Source organism: Herpailurus yagouaroundi, unplaced genomic scaffold (assembly GCF_014898765.1).
Source record: "Herpailurus yagouaroundi ecotype Mexico unplaced genomic scaffold, PumYag 190, whole genome shotgun sequence".
Lineage (NCBI taxonomy): Eukaryota > Metazoa > Chordata > Mammalia > Carnivora > Felidae > Herpailurus > Herpailurus yagouaroundi.
Genome location: NW_024412421.1, coordinates 2,441,009 through 2,461,136, shown reverse-complemented (window position 1 = coordinate 2,461,136; position 20,128 = coordinate 2,441,009). Strand labels below are relative to the sequence as shown.

The window sequence follows — 20,128 nt, the reverse complement described above, 5'->3', positions numbered from 1 at the left end:
TATAAATAAAAAAATAAATAAATAAAATTTAAAATAAAAAAAAAGAAATTGTGGTTTATATACACAATGGAGTACTACATGGCAATGAGAAAGAATGAAATATGGCCCTTTGTAGCAACATGGATGGAACTGGAGAGTGTGATGCTAAGTGAAATAAGCCATACAGAGAAAGACAGATACCAAATGGTTTCACTCTTATGTGGATCCTGAGAAACTTAACAGAAACCCATGGGGGAGGGGAAGGAAAAAAAAAAGAGGTTAAAGTGGAAGAGAGCCAAAGCATAAGAGACTCTTAAAAGCTGAGAACAAACTGAGGGTTGATGGGGGGTGGGAGGGAGGAGAGGGTGGGTGATGGGTATTGAGGAGGGCACCTTTTGGGATGAGCACTGGGTGTTGTATGGAAACCAATTTGACAATAAACTTCATATATTGAAAAAAAAAAGGAACTAGAAGCAGAACAATAAAGAAATCCCAAAGCCAGAATAAGAAGTGAAATCACAGAGATCAGAGTGGAAATAAATAATATAGAATAAAAAAAACCCAGTAGAACAAATCAATGAAACTAAGAGTTGGTTTTGTGAAAAAATAAACAAAATTGGTAAACCCCTAACCAGACTTCTCAAAAAGAAAAGAGAGAGGACCCAAACAGATAAAATCACGAATGAAAATGGACTTATCACAACCAATCCCTCAGAAATATAAGCAATTTTCAGATAATACTATGAAAAATTATATGCTAACAAACTGGACAGCCTGGAAGAAATGGACAAATTCGTAGACACCTACACACTTAAAACTCAAATGGGAAGAAATAGAAAATTTGAACAGACCCATAAGTAGTGAAGAAATTGAATCAGTTATCAAAAATCTCCCAACAAATAAGAGTCCTGGGCCAGATGGCTTCCCTGGGGAATTCTACCAGACATTTAAAGCAGAATTAATACCTATTCTTCTCTAGCTGTTCCAAAAAAATAGAAATGGAAGGAAAACTTCTGGACTCATTCTATGAAGCCAGCATTACCTTGAATCCCAAACCAGACAGAGAGCCCACAAAAAAGGAGAATTACAGGCCAATATCACTGATGAACATGGATGCAAAAATTCTCAACAAGATACTAGCAAATCGAATTCAACAGTGTATTAAAAGAATTATTCACTATGATCAAGTGGGATTCATTCCTGGGCTGCAGGGCTGTTCAATATTCACAAATCAATCAATGTGATACATCACATTAATAAAAGAAAGGATAAGATCCATATGATCTTGTCAATAGATGCAGAAAAAGTATTTGACATAACAGATGAACATAAGGGAAGGGAAACAAAAATAATATAAAAACAAGGAGGAGGACAAAACAGAAGAGACTCATAAATATGGAGAACAAAACAAGGGTTACTGGAGGGGTTGTGGGAGGGGGTATGTGCTAAATGGGTAAGGGGCACTAAGGAATCTACTCCTGAAATCATTGTTGCACTATATGCTAACTAATTTGGATGTAAATTAAAAAAATTAAATTAAAAAAAAGCATTTGACAAAACACAGCATCCTTTCTTAATAAAAACCTTAAAGAAAGTTGGGATAGAAAGAACATACTTAAACATCATAAAAGCCATATATGAAAAGCTCACAGCTAATACAATCCTCAATGGGGAAAAACTGAGAGCTTCTCTCCTGAGATCAGGAACATGACAGGGATGTCCACTCTCAGCACTGTTGTTTAACACAGTGTTGGAAGTCCTAGTATCAGCAATCAGACAACAGAATGAAATAAAAGGTGTCAGAATTGGCAAAGAAGTCAAACTTTCACTTTTCGCAGACGACATGATACTCTACATGGAAAATCCGAAAGACTCCACCAAAAGACTGCTAGAACTGATACATTAATTCATCAAAGTCACAGGGTACAAAATCAATGTACATAAATCGGTTGCAGTTTTATACACCAGTAATGAAGCAACAGAAAGAGAAATAAAGAAACTGCACCATTTACAATTGCACCAAGAACCATAAAATACCTAGGAATAAACCTAATCATTTGTGGTTTTTTTTAATTGCACATGTGAGTGAAATCATATGGTGTTTGTCTTTCTCAGTCTGACTTATTTAATTTAGTATAATAATACCCTCTAGGTCCATCCATGTTGTTGCAAATGGCATGATGTCATCCTTTTTAAAGACTGTGTAATATTTCATCACACACACACACACACACAGACACACACACCCATCACACCCATCACACCCATCACATCTTCCTTTTCCATTCGTCTATCAATGGATACGTAGGTTGCTTTGATATTTTGGCTACTTTAAATAATGATGCAATAAAAATAGGTGTGCATATATCTTTCAAATTAGTGTCATTGTTTTCTATGGGTAAATACCCAGTAGTGGAATCCCTGGATCACATGGTAATTCTATCTTTAATGTTTGAGAGGCCTCCACATTATTTTTCACAGTGACTGTACCAACTTACATTCCGAACAACAGTGTATGAGGGTTCCTTTTTCTTCACATCCTTTCCAACACTTGTTACTTCTTGCCTTTTTGATTTTAGCCATTCTGACAGGTTTAAGGTGATATCTCAGTGGTTTTGATTTGCCTGATGAATAATGATGTTGAGCATCTTTTCATGTGTCTTTTGGTCATCTGTATGTCTTTTCTGGAAAAATGTCTACTCAGGTCCTTTGCCTCTTTTTTTTAAATCAGATTGGTCTTTTTGGTGTTGAGTTGAAGAAGTTCTTTTATATATTTTGGATATCAATGCCTTATTGGATATATCATTTGCAAGTACTTTCCCCAATTCAGAAGGCTGCATTTTTTGTTTTGTTGATGGTTTCCTTTACTGTGCAAAAGCCTTTTATTTTGATGGAGTCCCAATAATTTATTTTTTCTTTTGTTTCCCTTGCCTTAGGAGACATACCTAGAAAAATATTGCTACAGCCAATGTCAGAGAAATTATGGCCTGTGTTCTTTTCTAGGATTTTTATGGTTTCAGGTCTCAGGTTTAGGTCTTTAATCCTTTTGGAGTTTATTTTTGTGTATGGTGTTATAAAGTCCAGTTTCATTCTTTTACATGTTGCTGTCCAGTTTATTCAGCACCATTTATTGAAGAGACAGTCTTTTACCTGTTGAATATTCTTGTCTCCTTTGTCATTGATTAATGACCATGTAAGCAAGTGTTTATTTCTGGGCTCTCTATTTTCTTCCTTTGATCTATCTATGTGTCTACTGTTATGCCAATACCATACTGTTTTGATTACTACAGCTTTGTATTATATCTTAAAATCTGGAATTGTGATACCTCCAGCTTTTTTTTTTTTTTTTTTTTTTTTTTTTTTAAAGGTTGCTTTGGCTACTTGGGGTCTTTTGTGGTCCCATATAAATTTTAGTATTATTTGTTCTAGTTCTGTGAAAAATGCTATTGGTATTTTGATAGGGATTGCATTGAATCTCTAGATTGGTTTGGATAGTGTGGACATTTTAAATTCTTCCAATCCATGAGCACAGTGTATATTTCCATTTATTTGTGTCATCTTCAATTTCTTTCATCAGAATTTTATAATTTTCAGAGTACAGAACTTTCATTTCCTTGGTTAAGTTTATTCTTAGGTAGTTTATTATTTTTTCATACAATTGTAAATGGAATTATTTTCTTAATTTCTCTTTCTGCTACTTCATTATTAGCTTATAGAAATGCTACTGATTTCTGGGTATTAATTTTGTATCCTGTAACTTTATGGAATTCATTTGTTACTCATAGTTTTTTGGTGGGGTCTTTAGGATTTTCTATGTATAGTTTCTTTTTTAAATATAAAATTTATTGTCAGACTGGTTTCCATACAACACCCAGTGCTCATCCCAACAGGTGCCCTCCTCAATACCCATCACCCACCCTCCCTTCCCTCCCAGCCTCCATCAACCCTCAGATTGTTCTCAGTTTTTAAGAGTCTCTTATGGTTTGTCTCCCTCCCTCTCTAACTTTTTTGTTTCCTTCCCCTCCCCCATGGTCTCCTGTTAAGTTTCTCAGGTATAGTTTCATGTCATCTGCAAATAGTGACAGTTTAACTTCTTTGCCAATATGAGTGCCTCTTATTTCTTTTCCTTGTTTGATTGCTATGGCTAGAACTTCCAGTACCATGTAAAAGTGGCAAAAGTAAATATCCTGGTCTTGTTCCTGATCTTAGAGCAAAAGCTCTCAGTTTTTCATCATTGAGTATGATATTTGGTGTGACTTTTTCATATATGGCCTTTATTATGTTGAATGTATTTCCTCTAAACCCACTTTTTTTGGGAGTTTTTATCTGAAGGATGCTGGATTTTGTCAAATGCTTTTTCTGCATCTATTGAGATGATCATATGATTTTCAGCTTTCATTTTGTTGAGGTGGTGTATTATGTTGATTGATTTGCAAATAATGAACCATTCTTGTGTCCCCAGAATAAAACCCACTTGATTGTGGTGAATGATCATTTTAATGTATTGTTAAATGGGGTTTGCTAATATTTTGAGGATTTTTGCGTCTATGTTCATCAGGGATATTGGCCTTTCTTCCTTTTCTTTCTTTCTTTCTTTCTTTCTTTCTTTCTTTCTTTCTTTCTCCTTCCTTCCTTCCTTCCTTCCTTCCTTCCTTCCTTCCTTCCCCCCTCTCTCCCCCTCTTTCTTCCTCCATACCTCCCTCCTTCCTTCCCTCCCTCTTTTTTGTGTTCTTTGTATGGTCTTGGTATCAGGGTAATGCTAGCTTCATAGAATGTATTTGGAAGCTTTCCTTTATCTTCTATTTTTTGGAATAATTTGAGGAGAATAGGTATCAACTCTTCCTTAAATATTTGGTAGAATTCACCTGTGAATCCATGTGGCCCTGGACTTTAATTTTTGGTAGTTTTAAAAAAAATATATTATTACTGATTTAATTTTGTTACTAGTAATTGGTCTGTCAAAAACTTCTATTTCTCCCTGATTCGGGTTTGGAAGATTGTGTAATTAGTTCTAGGAATTTATCCATTTCTTCTAGGTTGCCCAATTTGTTGTCATATAATTTTTTATAGTATTCTCTTAGAATCTTTTGTATTTCTGTGGTGTCCATGGTTACTTCTCGTCTTTCATTTCTGATTTTATTTTTTTTTTCAACGTTTATTTATTTTTGGGACAGAGAGAGACAGAGCATGAACGGGGGAGGGACAGAGAGAGAGGGAAACACAGAACTGGAAACAGGCTCCAGGCTCTGAGCCATCAGCCCAGAGCCCGACGCGGGGCTCGAACTCCCGGACCGCGAGATTGTGACCTGGCTGAAGTCGGACGCTTAACCGACTGCGCCACCCAGGCGCCCCTCATTTCTGACTTTAATTATTTGGGTCATTTCTTTTTCTTGATGAGAGTTTATCAATTTTGTTTATCTCTTCAAAGAATCAACTGTTTGTTTCATTGATATTTTCTCCTGATTTGTTTTAGTCTTTACATCATTTATTTCTCCTCTGAGCTTTATTATTTTCTTCCTTCTACTCATCTTGGGCTTTGTTCTTCTTTTTCTAATTCCTTTAAGTATAAGTTTAGATCATTTGAGGTTTTTATTGTTTTTTAGGAAGGCCTGTATCACTATATACTTCTCTGTTAGAACTACTTTTGCTGTGTCCCAAGGATTTTGAACCATTGTGTTTTCATTTTCTTTTGTCTCCATGGCTTTTTTGATTTCTTCTTTGATTGCTTCATTGACCCATTGATTGTTAAGTATCATGTCGTTTAGACTCCACGGGTTTGTGTTTTTCCAGAATTTTTTCTTGTGATTGGTAGTTTTATACCTGCTGTAATCAGAAAAGATGTGTGCTATGATTTCAGTCTTCTAAAATTTATTGAGGCTTGTTTTGTGGCCTAATATGTGATCTATTCTGGAGAATGTTTCATGTGCACTCGAAAAGAATGTGTATTCTGTTGTTTTTGGATAGAATGTTCTTTATATATCTCTGAGGGTCATCTGGTTTAATGTGTCATTCAAAGACACTGTTTTCTTACTCATTTTCAGCCTGAATGGTCTATCCACTGATGTACATGGGATGTTAAAGTCTTCTACTATTATTGTATTACCATCAATTTGTCTCTTTATATTCATTAATATTTGCTTTATGTATTTAGGTGCTCCAATGTTGGATACATAGATATTTACAATTGTTATATCCTCTAGATTGATCCCTTTATCATTATGTAATACTTTGCCATTATAATACTGACATAATTTATCATTATGTAATACTTTGTCTCTTACTACAGTATTTGCTTTAAAGTCTATTTTGTCTAATGTAAATATTGCTACCTTGCCAAAGCCCCTGATCTTAACCACCATGTATACCACTCCTAAAGGTGGCACGTGGGCATGATGCTCAGGGCTATGCCCAGCTTCTGCTCCAGGGTATTGAGTGCTGCCAGGGGCCAGTGTGCCAGCTGAAGGGTAACTATTCATGATCTGCCTGCTCATTCTCTTTCTGGTAACCTTTATTGGGAAGGTGTGTCTTGCAAAGTCTGAGTTGTAAGACTTTCCCATTGTCATGCATTGAGAAAGAGGATCCCAATGATGGTGATGATGGTAATGATATCAATTAACCATTAAATCAATTAGTCAACTAATTAACCTTTGTGGAGGCAGCAGGCCTTTCAAGTGGTACAGAAACCTAGGGTCCAGTGGCTGGAACTGGCTGCTCCTTGGATAGGGCATGAGTTTGAGCTCCAGGGAATTCAGAGCAGGAACCAGTTCCTGAAGAAGCTATGTGGTGTACTCTGGTTCCCTGGGAGAGATTCTATCTAGAGTGGGGGCAGTCTGAGTGGGAATGAGGTACAGAGAAAACCCAGGGAGAAGGGTGTGAAATTTTCTCATAGCTTGGGATCTGGACATCTCTGAGTTCCTGCCTACTAACTTATTGACTTTCCTGGATCCGTTGCTCTCAGTCCCCCAGGGAGAGGGACTGGGGTCATGCCCAGTAAGTCATGGGATCCTCAGCATGATGGGGGATCCTGTCCTTTGCAGGATGAGTGGCTGATCTGAGCATCGTAGCTACTGAGAGTTGGTTAGGGTCTTGCCCATTAGAGTCCCTACAGGCTGGCCCAGGGCTAGAAAGTGCACAATGCTGAAGGATATTCCAAAGGGTTGGGAGGTCTAAGGAACTGAGATCTTATTTCTGCTTGGCCTCTCTGCTCCTCAAGCAGCATTCTCTGTGCCCAGTGTCCAAAAGTGTCTCAGGTGGAGAAAGGTTGCTTTCTCCAACCTTGTAGGAGTTACTGGTGGATAGAGGACCATCCTGGTGCAGATGTCAGAGTCATCATTAGTAATCACCCCAACATCCTACTATTATACCCTCCACCAACACACATCTCTTCCATTCATGGTCTTGTATCCTTTGGGAAGCCTCCCACAGTGACCTTAGCCCACACTTGTCACTCTCTCCTCTGACTCCCAAGAGCAGTGCTAGCAGTTGGTGCCCCCAGTTTTTTTTTTTCAGAGGTTCCATGTGCATTGATGTCATCTTCCCCTCAAGGCAGGAAGCCTGTGAGGGGAGGGGCCATCCCTGACTCAACTCCACATAAGGAGTGTGGGGGATGCCTATGAGTCAAGGGGAAACTGTCCTTGGACATCAAAGATGAAGCAACTGGCCACCTCCCTGCCTTACCCCATTGACACCAGCAATGCCTTTCCAGGCAACCCAGGGAAGAAATTGTGTCTTTTGTTATCACACTGACATTTCTGTCTACAGGTATCAGCACACAGTTCGTGTCTGTGCCCTCCAGAAGGACCTGAGCAACCTTCCTTATGGAGACCTGACTGAGGTGAGCAGAGCTGGGAGCTCAGCTCCACGCAGTGGCATGGCAGCATGGCTGCCCAGGTCGAAAGGGGGAGGTTAACAGGCCCCAGTTCCATCCACATTTAGATGCCCTGGAGGACAGAAAGGTCCCAAGAAATGTGGGACCAGCCAGGTTATACCATCCTGAATTCTCCATCTTGTTTTATTCTTAGGGGATTATTATAATGGATGTGGTACCATTGTATGTGGGACCATACAGGTACCATTGTATGTGGTACCATTGTATGTGGGACCATACAGGATGTGGTCCACCTGTGTTGGGTTCAGCATTGTCACTCCTGGGGCCATTCCCAGTCTGCCTATTATCTTAGAAAATGTTTCTGTTGGAAGCTGCTTCCTTATCTCATGGGCTGGCTCTGTCCTCCAAAGACAGAGGTCCAGGGGTGCTGCATTGTGGCTGGAGTCTCAAGGGCCCCTCCAAACATTACTCCCAGCTGCTTGTCCCAAGAGCTGCCTGGGTCCTCGGTGGAGTCTGCCAACTCGGGTGACTTGGGCGGAGGGAAGTCACTGTGCCATCTTCCTGTCTCCCGATCCCAGTGTGTCCTCTGCTTAGTCTTCACACTTTGCCAACCACCTAAAGGATACCAGAGAGCTAAAGCATCTTGAAGAAAGACCAGTTTGGAACACATTGCATTTCTCTGCTTGTGCCCTTAATGTGCCTGTGTCAAGGAAATGGTCACCACAGCCATCCTGGCCTGGCATTCAGGACCTCTCTTGCTGCAGTCCTGGCCCACCTTCCCAGGGTTTGCTTCTACTCATCCCTACCTGCCCACCTAAGTGTGCACTTGCTTTCCAGCTTCCAGACCTCTGTTTTTGCTATTGTTACCACCCTTTGAGTTCTAACCCCAAATCCACTCCCTGGAGGGGGAGACTTCCCTTTCTTGAATCTTGTGGACTGATGTAATTTGCCCCAGAATACTTGGCTTATGCTTCTCAGTTGGCATTTGTTAAATCCTGCTTTGCACCTTTATTATGTGTGTAACTGACCAGGCCTCCACTTTCTGCTAATATGTGAGCTTACAGTAGATGGGAGACTTTTTTGGTCCAGCTTCATGTGTCTTTCCCTAGTGCTCAACCCAATGCCTGGCTGAACATAATGGGGGTTCACTTTGGGGTCAGTTGGACAGAATAACCTATAGTAGGCTATCTACCTTTTCATCTCTTCTACAAATACTCAATGAGTGCCTGCTCTGGGTCAGGTGTGGTGCCAGGCCTTACAGATATAGTGATGAACAAGGTAGACATGCCTTCTGTCTTCGTAGAGCTTAGAAGTCCTAGTGGGGGTTGGGAGTTGATCCACAAGCAAGCAAATAGAGACCCCCCTTTTCCATCTGCTCCCAACCTCTTCTCCCTTCTGTTCACCTGTCCACTCTCCCAGATCTTTCTGCTCAACAGTTCCCTTTGGTGTTAGTGGTCAAGACATAGCCCCTCCCTATGGTATATGCACCAGAATGGGGCTGTTGTAAGCTAGGTCCCCCCCACTCAACATTGGAACGAGTTTTTCCCCTAGTTACCACTGTCCACCAGGCTTTCTGCAGAAGCAAATCTTCTACTTCCCAAGGCATATGATGCAGTCCAGGGTCCTTATAAGGGGTGGATGAGGGGCGCCTGGGTGGCGCAGTCGGTTAAGCATCCGACTTCAGCCAGGTCACGATCTTGTGGTCCATGAGTTCGAGCCCCGCGTCAGGCTCTGGGCTGATGGCTCAGAGCCTGGAGCCTGTTTCCGATTCTGTGTCTCCCTCTCTCTCTCTGCCCCTCCCCCGTTCATGCTCTGTCTCTCTCTGTCCCAAGAATAAATAAATAAACGTTGAAAAAAAATTAAAAAAAAAATAAGGGGTGGATGAGCTGGGACATAGTAATGATCAGAAGAGTCTTGAGAAGCTTCAAGAAGTTCTTGCTCCCTGAGGACTGCAGGGTGGGGTTGGAGCCTAGAGATGGGCAGTAGTATTGCTCCTGTCTACAGATTGGGGAGCGGGGCCTCAACCTCTCTGGGGGACAGAGGCAGAGGATCAGTCTGGCCCGTGCTGTCTACTCGAACCACGAAATCTACTTGCTGGATGACCCCCTGTCAGCAGTGGATGCCCACGTGGGGAAGTATGTCTTTGAGGAGTGCATCAAGAAGACGCTCAGCGGGAAGACCATCGTTCTGGTGACCCACCAGCTGCAGGTGACTGGGACTGGCAGGATCCATGAGGCCCTAGGATGGGTGTGGCACCTAATGCTCACAGAGTCTTCTCTTCTGCCTAAACCTGCCTCTCCCATCCGAGGTTGTCTTCACCTGGACAGGGTCAGGGAGGGAGCAAGATGTGTAGGTTACACTCATGATTCTCCCAAGCCATCCCATCTTTCATATAGCCCTGCCCAATCCTCTCTGTGCATGGCTCCTATTGGTCCTAACTTTGGATTCAGTGGGGCTGAGCCCTTTCTTTACTAGAAGGTAGATTCTCCAGGAGCAGTGGACTCCTATATATGGGGTGGACATAGGGCACCTCTTCCAGCTCTGGACTACTGATGGTAGGGAGATGGAAAGCCAGGTGGAAACAATTCAGACTCATCCTTCCTCCAGCAAGGGCTGGGTGGGCCGGAGGCCAGGAGGTCCTGGAAATGGGATAGGGGGCCCAGATGTCCCTGGTATCACTAACCAGGGGGAAAGGCTGGAGACTTTCGGGCTAAGGCAAGACTCTTCTCCTTGCTCAGAGCCACTCTCTCAGGCTTAGGAACATGCATCTTGCTGAGGGGTTACTGAGCTTGCCTTGAATGGCTTGGCAGGTTGGGGAAAGTTCTCACAATGTCAACCTCATCGAGGGTTATGAATGCCTTGATGAATCAAAGGAATCCAAAACTCCCCTCCACTCTGAGACAAACCAGATTTCCCCCTGCCTCTTCCTCTCCACAGTGAGACCCTAGAGGTGTGTGGTATGTTCGTGTATATCTGTGTGTATGTACATGTGTACATCTCCTGCTGGAGGAGAGATCCCACAGGAGTGACCTGCATTGAGAGGACTGTTGGAGCAGAAATCCTGCCCTTTCCTCTCCTACCACCTATGGGGAAAATGTTCAACAGGGGCCTGGTCTGGGGGTAAGAAGCAGACCTCATGGCCTTTGCATGGGTAAGTCAACCTAGGGAAGGGGGAGGCAAATGAGGTTTCCATGGCTACAGGATGTTCTGGCCAAATTTTCTAAGATCTTCTATCAGTGTCTAGAAGGGCCAGCTTGAGAAGAGGGAAATTTTTTAAAGACCTAGGAAAACTGTTTCTTCCCATTGCTGTAGCTCTGCTTCCAGCCTCTTTGCTGAGGATTGGAGTTCTCAGAATAAACTCCAAGCATCTGAATTTTGGGTTCCCTCTGAGTGGGCTCGATCACCTCTGGGAAGCATCCAGTGGAGCTGGTACAGACAAGTTCCTCAGCTGGCCAGTCATCAGAGTGGAGGAGAAGGTTGGATTTCTTCTGGACCCCCATGAGGCCAGTGGAAATGGGGTCTCGCCCATCCAGGGTGCTAAATGTTGTAACCACAGCTCTGCACCATGAAGGTCCAATTCTTGGAGACCACCTGTAGTGGGGAGGGCTGTCTTCCTGAGGGGTTCTGGGTATCTGGAAGGGGACTTGTGGCCCCTGACAAATGTGGGCCATGGCTGTCCTTGTAGGAGTTCTGACTGGGGAGTCATCACATCAGACTGTTGGAGTCTTTGAACCTTGATGACTAATAGCATGACCCCAGGCAAGAAATATCTTTTCCCCAGGCCTAAGTCTCCTCAAAGAGTCTACCTTTCTCCAAGGTCATTGTCCCTCACTTTTTGAGTGTTGAAAAATGCAAGCATCCACAAGATGGCACTGCAGTCTCAGTCCAGCTGTCCATTGTTAGGGAAGAGGGGGCTCAGAGCCCCTGAACCAGAGCCCCTGGGCTTTCTAGAACATTTCTCTGCTGCTTTTACTCTTGGGCCCATAGCCAATCCGGACGCTTCCCAGGGCTTGGGCTGGACAATTGTTCTTCTACTTGAGGAAACAAATGAAATAAGAGATGCGGTTGCCACTGAAATCTAACCCAGGGTCAGATTTTGTGAGTTTGCAGAACAAAGCTGCTCAAATCATGCCGGATCTCACTGGTGTGAACTGGGGAGGGAGGGTGCTCACTAGCCAGAGGACCTTCACCAGGAGCTCCCTTGGCTGCAATGTGGGCCCTCACAGGTAGAAAAGGCTTTGGGGTTGTTGCAGGCCCCATACCAAGGTCTCAATTTCCATATCTGGAGAATGGACTGGTAACAAAGCTGCCACTTCCTTTACTGGCTTGTGGGAGATTGAGAGATAAAAGACAAAACAAGATCAGGCTTTGAAAGGTAAGAAGATGCTGTATAAAGGCTAGATGTTATTTTCAGGAAAAAGAATCTCTCAGAGAGAGTCTCAACTGGACATTAAAAGCCAGTCTCTTCCTGCTTTGGCTGTCTGGGAAAGTGGACAAGAAGCTGAGTCATTAGTCCAAGGGAGGCAGAAAGGCTGGAGCTGTGCAAGCTGTCAGAATGGCTGTCATTTGGCCTTTTGGGCACCTTCCCCATTTCCCCAACACCCAATGGGGAGAGCAATGACCAAATGTAGCCGCTTCTCTCAAGCTTCTAATCAAGTACATGAAAAGCTGATTTGACCATGGGTAGACCCTGGGTACAGGGAAAGACTTCTGGCCTGTATTGCAAAGGCTTCTTTGGGCAAAACTGTCTTAAATCTCATAACATCTTGCCCTGTATGAGGGACTTTCTGATCTTAGATGGGTTGACCTGACCCTCACTCCAAATGCAAGGAAACCCCTTTTAGCAGAACTCTTTGATTTCAAGAGTGATATGCAAATAAAGGGAACTCAAACCAGGAAAATAGAAGTGCTTTGGGCAAAAAATGTGGATGCCATATTAAATGTAGTTATATTTTTATTGTACAGATAAATCTGGTGTAAATTCCTGAGGACAGGGGTTATGGCTTGGTGGCTGGGAACTGCTCCATGTTCTGCTTCTCGTGGGCTAGATGAGGATGATGAGGTGGGCTTGTAACTTTATAGCAGCAGAGTAAGGCTGTTGCTGGGGTCACATTTCCCCTTTCCACCAAACTTCGTCTTGCAGTAACTTGTCAATTTTATATTCCAAATTCCCCTGCTCCCCGATCTGATTTCTTAGCATGGCAGCTCATTTAGGGAACAGTAGGAAAGGAAGAGTCAATGTGCATCGTAGTGACAACCAGAGGCTCCCTTTGTACTCGTGACACCAGTGTTCACTAGATCAGTGCTTCTCAGCTGGGGGCCATTTTGCCATTTAGAGGGCATTTGTCAATATCTGGAAACATTTTTGCTTGTCACAACTGGGATGGGGGGTGCTATTGGCATCTAGTGGGTTAGAGAGCAGGGAGGCTGCTAAATATCTTACTATGCACAAGACAGCACCCCCCCCCCCCGTTCTGCCCCAACAACAAAGAATCATCTGGCCCTCAGTGCCAATAGTGCCAGGGTTGATAACCTCTGCACTAGAGGAACTTGGAACACCACTGGATGGGAGTTTGGCACCACACTCTTCTCTTACCAGGCAGAAGTTCACTATAGGTCACTTTAATATCTCTGCAGTTCTTGGAGTCTTGTGATGAAGTCATTTTGTTAGAAGATGGAGAGATTTGTGAAAAGGGAACCCATAAGGAGTTAATGGAGGAGAGAGGGTGTTATGCAAAGCTGATTCACAACCTCCGAGGGTTGCAATTCAAGGTAACTCTTTATACTGGGGTGCAAGAGATGGGGTCCCTCCCTTGCAGTCTCCAGCCTGGGAGAAGTCCTGTCATTTAGCTTTCAGAAGGTATGTCATTTTGTCTCCAGGATCCTGAGCACATTTACAATACAGCAATGGTGGAAGCCCTTAAGGAGAGCCCCACTGAGAGAGATGGAGATGCTGGTACAATCTGAGTTCGAAACGCTCTTCTTTTATTGCCCGTGGCTCATGAGCAGACACAGATCTCTCTTTATTTCTCACCTTAGTTTTGGATCCAGGAGATGGGAAAGATGAAGAAAAAGAACCTGAAACGGACTCAGAATTTGTAGACATAAAAGGTATTTGCTATTCGTTCCCTCAGTTACATAGTCGTAAATATTGGGTGAGCATCCACCATTCTTGATAGAGAAATGTAGGCACAGTGTATGTCCTTTTGGGCAGCTAGGATTATACCGTTTACCATCATGTGAGCCTAGGGGTTCAACTGCCTGAGTCCAAACCCTGACTCAACCACTTACTAGTTTTATGAGTTTGTGCAAGACACTTGGCCACTCTGAACCTTAGTTTCTTAATCCATAGAATGGGAAAATAATACTACCAACTCCTGGTTCTCACAAAGATTACATGAGAAACTGCAGATAAAATGATTAGCCCAGTGCCTGACATACAGTAACCCTCAAGAGTAGTTATTACTGTTATTAGTTAGAAAGGTCAAAGCACAGCACATAGATTGATTAAAGGCAAAACACACATAGGAGCTGTTTCACACTCTTTTATGGGAAGCGTTGAGAAAGGATTTTGCAGCCGTGAAAAGATTAGGACTAAGTATTCTTCTCTGTGCTGGGCACCACGTTAGTCTGCGTGGACAAAAATATGCCCCTTGTCTCAAGACCTTATGGCCTGGCAGGGGTCACAGGACAGGGGATAATCAGGGGAACTGGACTCAGGGTAATGGGGATTTGGGGTGGACATAACAAGTCAGGGAGGGGAAACAAGTTACAGAGGGGAAAACCTTGGGACTGGTCCCCAGAGTTTTCCGGAGTCACTGTCGTAAGAAGGTGGGGGCTGGGGGGATTTGGAGTTGAGGGCAGGATGGAATTCTGGGAAGGAAGAGAGGAGAGATGTGGGAGATAAGCATGGTGAGGGTATCATCAGGCTGCCTCTTCTCATCCCCACCCTGCATCCATTCAACACTTGTTGAGCACCTACCGGGTGCGCTGCCCAGGGCTGGGCACCAAGCAGACAGGGGTCTATATCCACCACTTCTTTCCTCAAAGTGCCCATAATGAGGTGGCTTTCCAAGTTAGAGCTCTGTTCCCCAATAATGTGTAGCTGGAAAAAAACCCCTCAGTGTATTTAATCAAGTTTAAGATACCATCCATTTTAAGATCACCATCGTTTTATGTACCACTTAGAAAGAAAAATCTTTGCCAATTAGACGATATGGCATACTACAGAATGGAAGGCACATCCTGATTTCGGAGATGTTAAAATGTGAAAAAAAATGTGTCTTTGAATTGAAATTTGGCACCATTAATGGTGCTTGTGACAAATGCATGCATGTTTGGAAAGACAGCATATTTTTATCGCTCTGGAGGCTGCCAAGGCTGAAGTGAGGTACTTGCCATCTCTTTCGTGCCTTCTCAGGAAAGCTCCAGGCTGCCCAGGATGTGAGCTCCTGTGAACAGAGTAAATCCTGCTCCTCTTTTCTTTCCCATTCCCCTTCTCTGGAGGGGAAATCGAACATGTGAAATACTCTGAAAGTTATAGGAAGGGAGTCAGTTAAAGGTGGCAGTGCCCAGCATGCCTGGCATCAGGGCATTTTTTAAAGCACAGCAAGGTGAACAGAGAATCAGCAACATTCCAGGCTGGGCTGGCAGGCTGCAAGGGGATTTGACCAGTTCCTTTTGTGCTCCAGGATGCTGTTCGTTATGCTCTGCCAACCCACCTGGGCATCTCATTTTACAGGCCCGGGGAGAAACACAACGAAAGTCAGGCTGAACATTTCAAAGAAGCGCAAAGGTTCCCAGGCAGAGGGTACAATAGTAGCTTTATTCATGGAGGCACCTTTGAGGTGTGACAGCTATCCCTCTCAGAGCAAGATGCAGAGGGTCTGTGTGCAGGGGCAGCCTCGGGTCTAGCTCTATTTATCTCTGTTTATAAAAGCTACGTATGGTGTAGGATTCTGTTTTGGAGCTGGCATTTTCATGCTTCTCTATGAAGAAGAAGAATGGGATGAGTACTCGGTTCTGACTGCTGGATGTTTAGCCAAACATCCCTATACCTCTGGATGTGGTTTCCATGAGAATTTGATGGTCATTTTCCTTTCCCTTTGGAAAGTGGAGAGGACTTGGGGCAGCCACATGGATGGAATCAGGAGCCCATGCAGTGGCTAACCAAGGAGATGCCCTGGGTTTCTTCTTTGAGGCATGAGCTTTGAGAAGACAAGAGTTACCTGCTTCCTGGTCACCCTGCAGTAACTGCTGTGGGTGCCTTTAGCACTTCAGCGCATGTAGCCTGACTGCCAGCTGTATTCCTTTGCCCAGGGGCTCTCTCTGGAAACTGCCAGCCTCAGGTCAAGCTAGAAGTGCTGGCAAATTAACCCCCCTGCAGGGAGGAGCCCTCATCCAGTGGCCAATGGGAGTTGTAGAAATATCCCAGATCCCTCTGGTCAGGTGAAAAGCCTGCTCCACACTGGCTCCGACATTTCTCTACATGAGATTAAGCTCCAGTTGTCCACGGGGATCTCTGGCTTGGTGATCCCTCGGTGAGATGCCTTTTTGTTGCTGCCTTTCCTTCCCTTTCCTACTCCCTCAAGCTCCTGAATAAGCTGCATGCACTCATACCCTCTTTTTAGAAACAGCTTCTGGAGAACTAGACCACAGCAATCCATATCCCAAGGCTGAGCACATAGTAGGTGCTTAATAAACATTTCTTGAAAGATTGAAAGCCACTTGTCTTACAGGGCTGTGATGAGAAAATAACACGAGAAAAAGTGTGTTGGGAATTTCAAAGCATAGGATAAATGGAAGGAGGGGGTGGAACTGCCCCCCCTTCTGATGGTGGTGTGGGGTATGCAGGAGAGGTGTGCCTGCCCCTCTGGGCTCCTGCCCTACCAGCAGGTGACACAGGACTTGTGTCTGTCTCTGTAGTTCCTCTGCACCAGCTCGTCCAGACTGAATCCCCTCAGGAAGGAACCGTGACCTGGAAAACGTATCACACGTACATTAAGGCTTCTGGAGGTTTGATATAAAACAACGGGTTTCTTGATTTAATTTGCATTAAAAAAATCCGTCCTCAAACTGTTGGGTTCACATTTTATAATTTCCTTGACAATTACTCCTTTTATGCTGGACCCATTTGTCAATGCTTTTATTCCCCACTTCCCTCCCTCTCCTCCTCCCCAGGCCTAAAAATCTGAAGTCTGATAATACAGCCTTTTAAATGGAATCACCCTTTATCTACATTAAAGCTGCCAGATGCTATTTATTGAAACTGAATGAGCAGCAGCATGAACCAGCCATGGTTCTTCTGCACCTCGCTGCCTCATGACTGAGTACAGCAGCCATCCACTCATAGACTGCCTTCGGTGCAAGATTCCCATCTCAGTGTGCAAATACCTTAAACTTTTATTTCTTGTCTCTCCCCAGCAAGACTTTTTTTTGTTTTGTTTTGTTTTTGTTTGTTTGTTTGAAGAATACCAAGTTGCTTCTATTAAGGTGCATTTGGTGGTTTTTGTCAATATATTGGCAATTTTGACCCATTTTCCAACCAGGGAGAACACATGTCCCCATTGGGGTTCAGGGTCTCAACACCCAGACTTGTGGTAGCAGCCTGGAAGGTGGTTGCCAGGGGTGGGGGCCCTGTTCCTGCAGGCTTTGAATTTCCCATCAGGGTTGGACCTACAGCAGACTCCTCCTCTGTAACTCTCTGGACCTCTCCCCTCCTCTTGTAGGGTACCTTCTCTCTCTCTTTGTGGTGTCCCTCTTCCTCCTGATGATCGGTAGCTCTGTCTTCAGCAATTGGTGGCTGGGTCTCTGGCTAGACAAGGGTTCACAGGTGAGTTTCCCTTTGGCCTTGGAGAATGTTGAGTCATTTGATGGATAGTAGGAACACACACAATGAGCCTGCCATTGCCCCTTTCCATGAAGTTGAGATCAGCTGCCTACACAATTCAAGTCCTGAAATCCCCTTTGATTTTTCAAGACAAGCAGAGCATCTAGATTTCTCTGTGCCACCTTCAGATTTTAAAGGATTAGCTAAAAAGATTGTGGTTGTGCCAGGCAAACTCAGCATGTCTGTGGAGTCATGCCTGTGTAGGACAGAGTCAGTCTTGCAGCCTCCACCGTGAGGCACCTCTCAGGAGGCCCTGGAGGGGCCCAGGGAAACCTAACATGGACTTTAACCTTCCTGCCTCTGAACATATACTGGCATCTTATTGTTGACACTGTGGGGTGTCTGAGTGTTCCTTCTCTTTCTGCTCTCCAAAGTCCCTCTACAGGAAAGGGATATGCAAAAGCCAGATTTAGTCCCTGGTTGTGCTGCAGAAGCACCGTATATCTTTCTGAGACACTGGGTATCTGCCACCCAAGGCTCTTCTCTAGACCGCAGCCCCACCTGGGAAGGACTGATAAGTCTGCTCTTGCTGGAGCTTGCTAAAAACTCTCCTAGCTTTTGGCCGATGGCTTCTAAGCTTTTCTGGAGCCCCTGGGAATGCTGTGGGTGCATCCTCCAAATTTACATTTTGGTATAGTGCTGTTGCTATGACAACCAAAGTGAGAAGGCACTGGGGGGACGTAAGCAGGGGAGAAGTCACTACAGCTCTCACAGAGGTTGGCACAGCTTCCTGGGGTCATTCCCAAGGGAGAAGCCAGTGGGTGCCCTGCACTGTGCAGGAAGAGAGCCATCTCTGGAATATTCCCCCAGATCCTCACTGGCTCATGAAGAGCCCAAGGTTGCTGGTCTGGATGGAACCTCCTCCTAGGTGTGGTGCTTCCCCAGTGAGCCGGTGCCATTGGCTAATTGAGCATGCAGCAGTGATGGCAGACCCAGGTGTTTGCCTGGCCCCCCCCAGACACTGTGGGCACAACCCAATGCATAGTGAAGACTCCTCAGTTCAAGCTGGGCCTTTAATCAATTAGCTCCCTAGGGATGCTTTTGCTTTTATGTGTGTTCATCCATCAGCTGTCACCTCTGGTTTACATTTCCGCTATTGCTGTAATCAGCAAAATGGCATTTAGAAGAAAGATGCTTGTTTGCTCCTCAAAGGCAGTCCTGACTTTCAGCACATGGCTCAGAGAAAAATGGAACCGCCAATTTCTCGGGAGGAGGAGATGGCTTCTCCCCAGAAATGTTAGCAAAAATGTGTGTTCTACGCCCCCCACCCCCAGCAGGATGGAGCTGCATGTGGTCTTCTTGAATTTTCCTAGAGTTCTGTGGTTCACCAGTCTCCCTCCTCCCCACCAGAGACTTCAGGGCAGTGGAACAATGCCTTCCAAGGTGCCCCTTAAGGAAAGGAAAGGGAGGGGGTTGTGGAGCTGGTCATCCTACAGAGAGACCCCCCACATCTCCCTAAAGGCCTGGTGGCTTCTGCCAGGCAGGTTCCTGATACCCTGTCCTGTATGGGCTGCCTGAGGGCTGTTCAGGTAGCCTCTTGGCATCCAGAGTTCCTGTGCTTCTGTAATCTTCCTGGCCCAATATCACCTCTTGTCTCCTGAGGTGTAGTTAGCTTCTGGGACAGAAACTATCTGTCTGCTGTGCCTGCCTGGTTTGTCTGTTTTGCTTTTCCCACTGACTGTGCTGAGACTTATAAATCAGGTACCCCTCGTGGGCTGACCACCCAACAGGAGGACCCATGCAAAGTTACGAGGCCCTCAGAGGGAAGTGACCTGATTTCTTAGCAATTATGCACCCCTTTTTAATTTCTTCTCTCTGGAAGGATCCTCTGGGAAATTCCCATTTTCCTGACAGTTTACCAATTCTTGGTGCTTCTTCTGTTTTTCTCCAAAGATGACCTGTGGACCCCAGGGCAACAAGAGTGCATGTGAGATTGGTGCAGTCCTGGCAGACACCGGGCAGCATGTGTACCAGTGGGTATATGCAGGGAGTATGGTGTCTGTACTGATGTTTAGTATCATCAAAGGCTTCACCTTCACCAAGACCACACTGATGGCATCCTGCTCATTACACGACCGAGTGTTTGACAAGGTACTGCTCTCAGGGCCTGCAAACGAATCCAGTTTTTCAGTCAATAGCTTTTATTGAGCACCTATGATACATCGGGTACTGAGCTGGGCTCTGGGGACAGACATGATGCTCAAGATGCTTACAGTGATGTCTGGGAAGCTTCCTAATATGTACTATCAACTGTGAAGGCAACTCCAGGGGCTGAGGGGATGTGTCATGAGCCCTCAGGCTAAACTAGGGGTGGAGGTAAATGTGGTCAGGAAGGTTTTCCTGAGAGCACTGCATTGGGACAGACATGTACAGGCCAACAGGACATCTCCAGCTCCAAAGAGCCCTGAGTACACTGAGGGCCTTAAGAAGTC

At 44.6% G+C, this 20,128-nt stretch overlaps 1 protein-coding gene across 6 annotated transcripts in view; it reads left to right on the top strand.

Annotated features, from left to right (window-relative positions):
• Positions 1 to 20,128, top strand: part of ABCC12 (ATP binding cassette subfamily C member 12) — an 85,426-nt gene that overhangs the window by 44,502 nt on the left and 20,796 nt on the right. For all 6 annotated transcript variants that reach the window (XM_040497939.1, XM_040497937.1, XM_040497940.1 and 3 more), the window contains 8 exons: positions 7,741 to 7,813; positions 9,812 to 10,015; positions 13,445 to 13,579; positions 13,688 to 13,763; positions 13,847 to 13,918; positions 16,733 to 16,822; positions 17,536 to 17,639; positions 19,590 to 19,787. In XM_040497939.1, the coding sequence (XP_040353873.1) occupies positions 7,741 to 7,813; positions 9,812 to 10,015; positions 13,445 to 13,579; positions 13,688 to 13,763; positions 13,847 to 13,918; positions 16,733 to 16,822; positions 17,536 to 17,639; positions 19,590 to 19,787 (952 nt within the window). The remainder of the gene's footprint in view (positions 1 to 7,740; positions 7,814 to 9,811; positions 10,016 to 13,444; positions 13,580 to 13,687; positions 13,764 to 13,846; positions 13,919 to 16,732; positions 16,823 to 17,535; positions 17,640 to 19,589; positions 19,788 to 20,128) is intronic.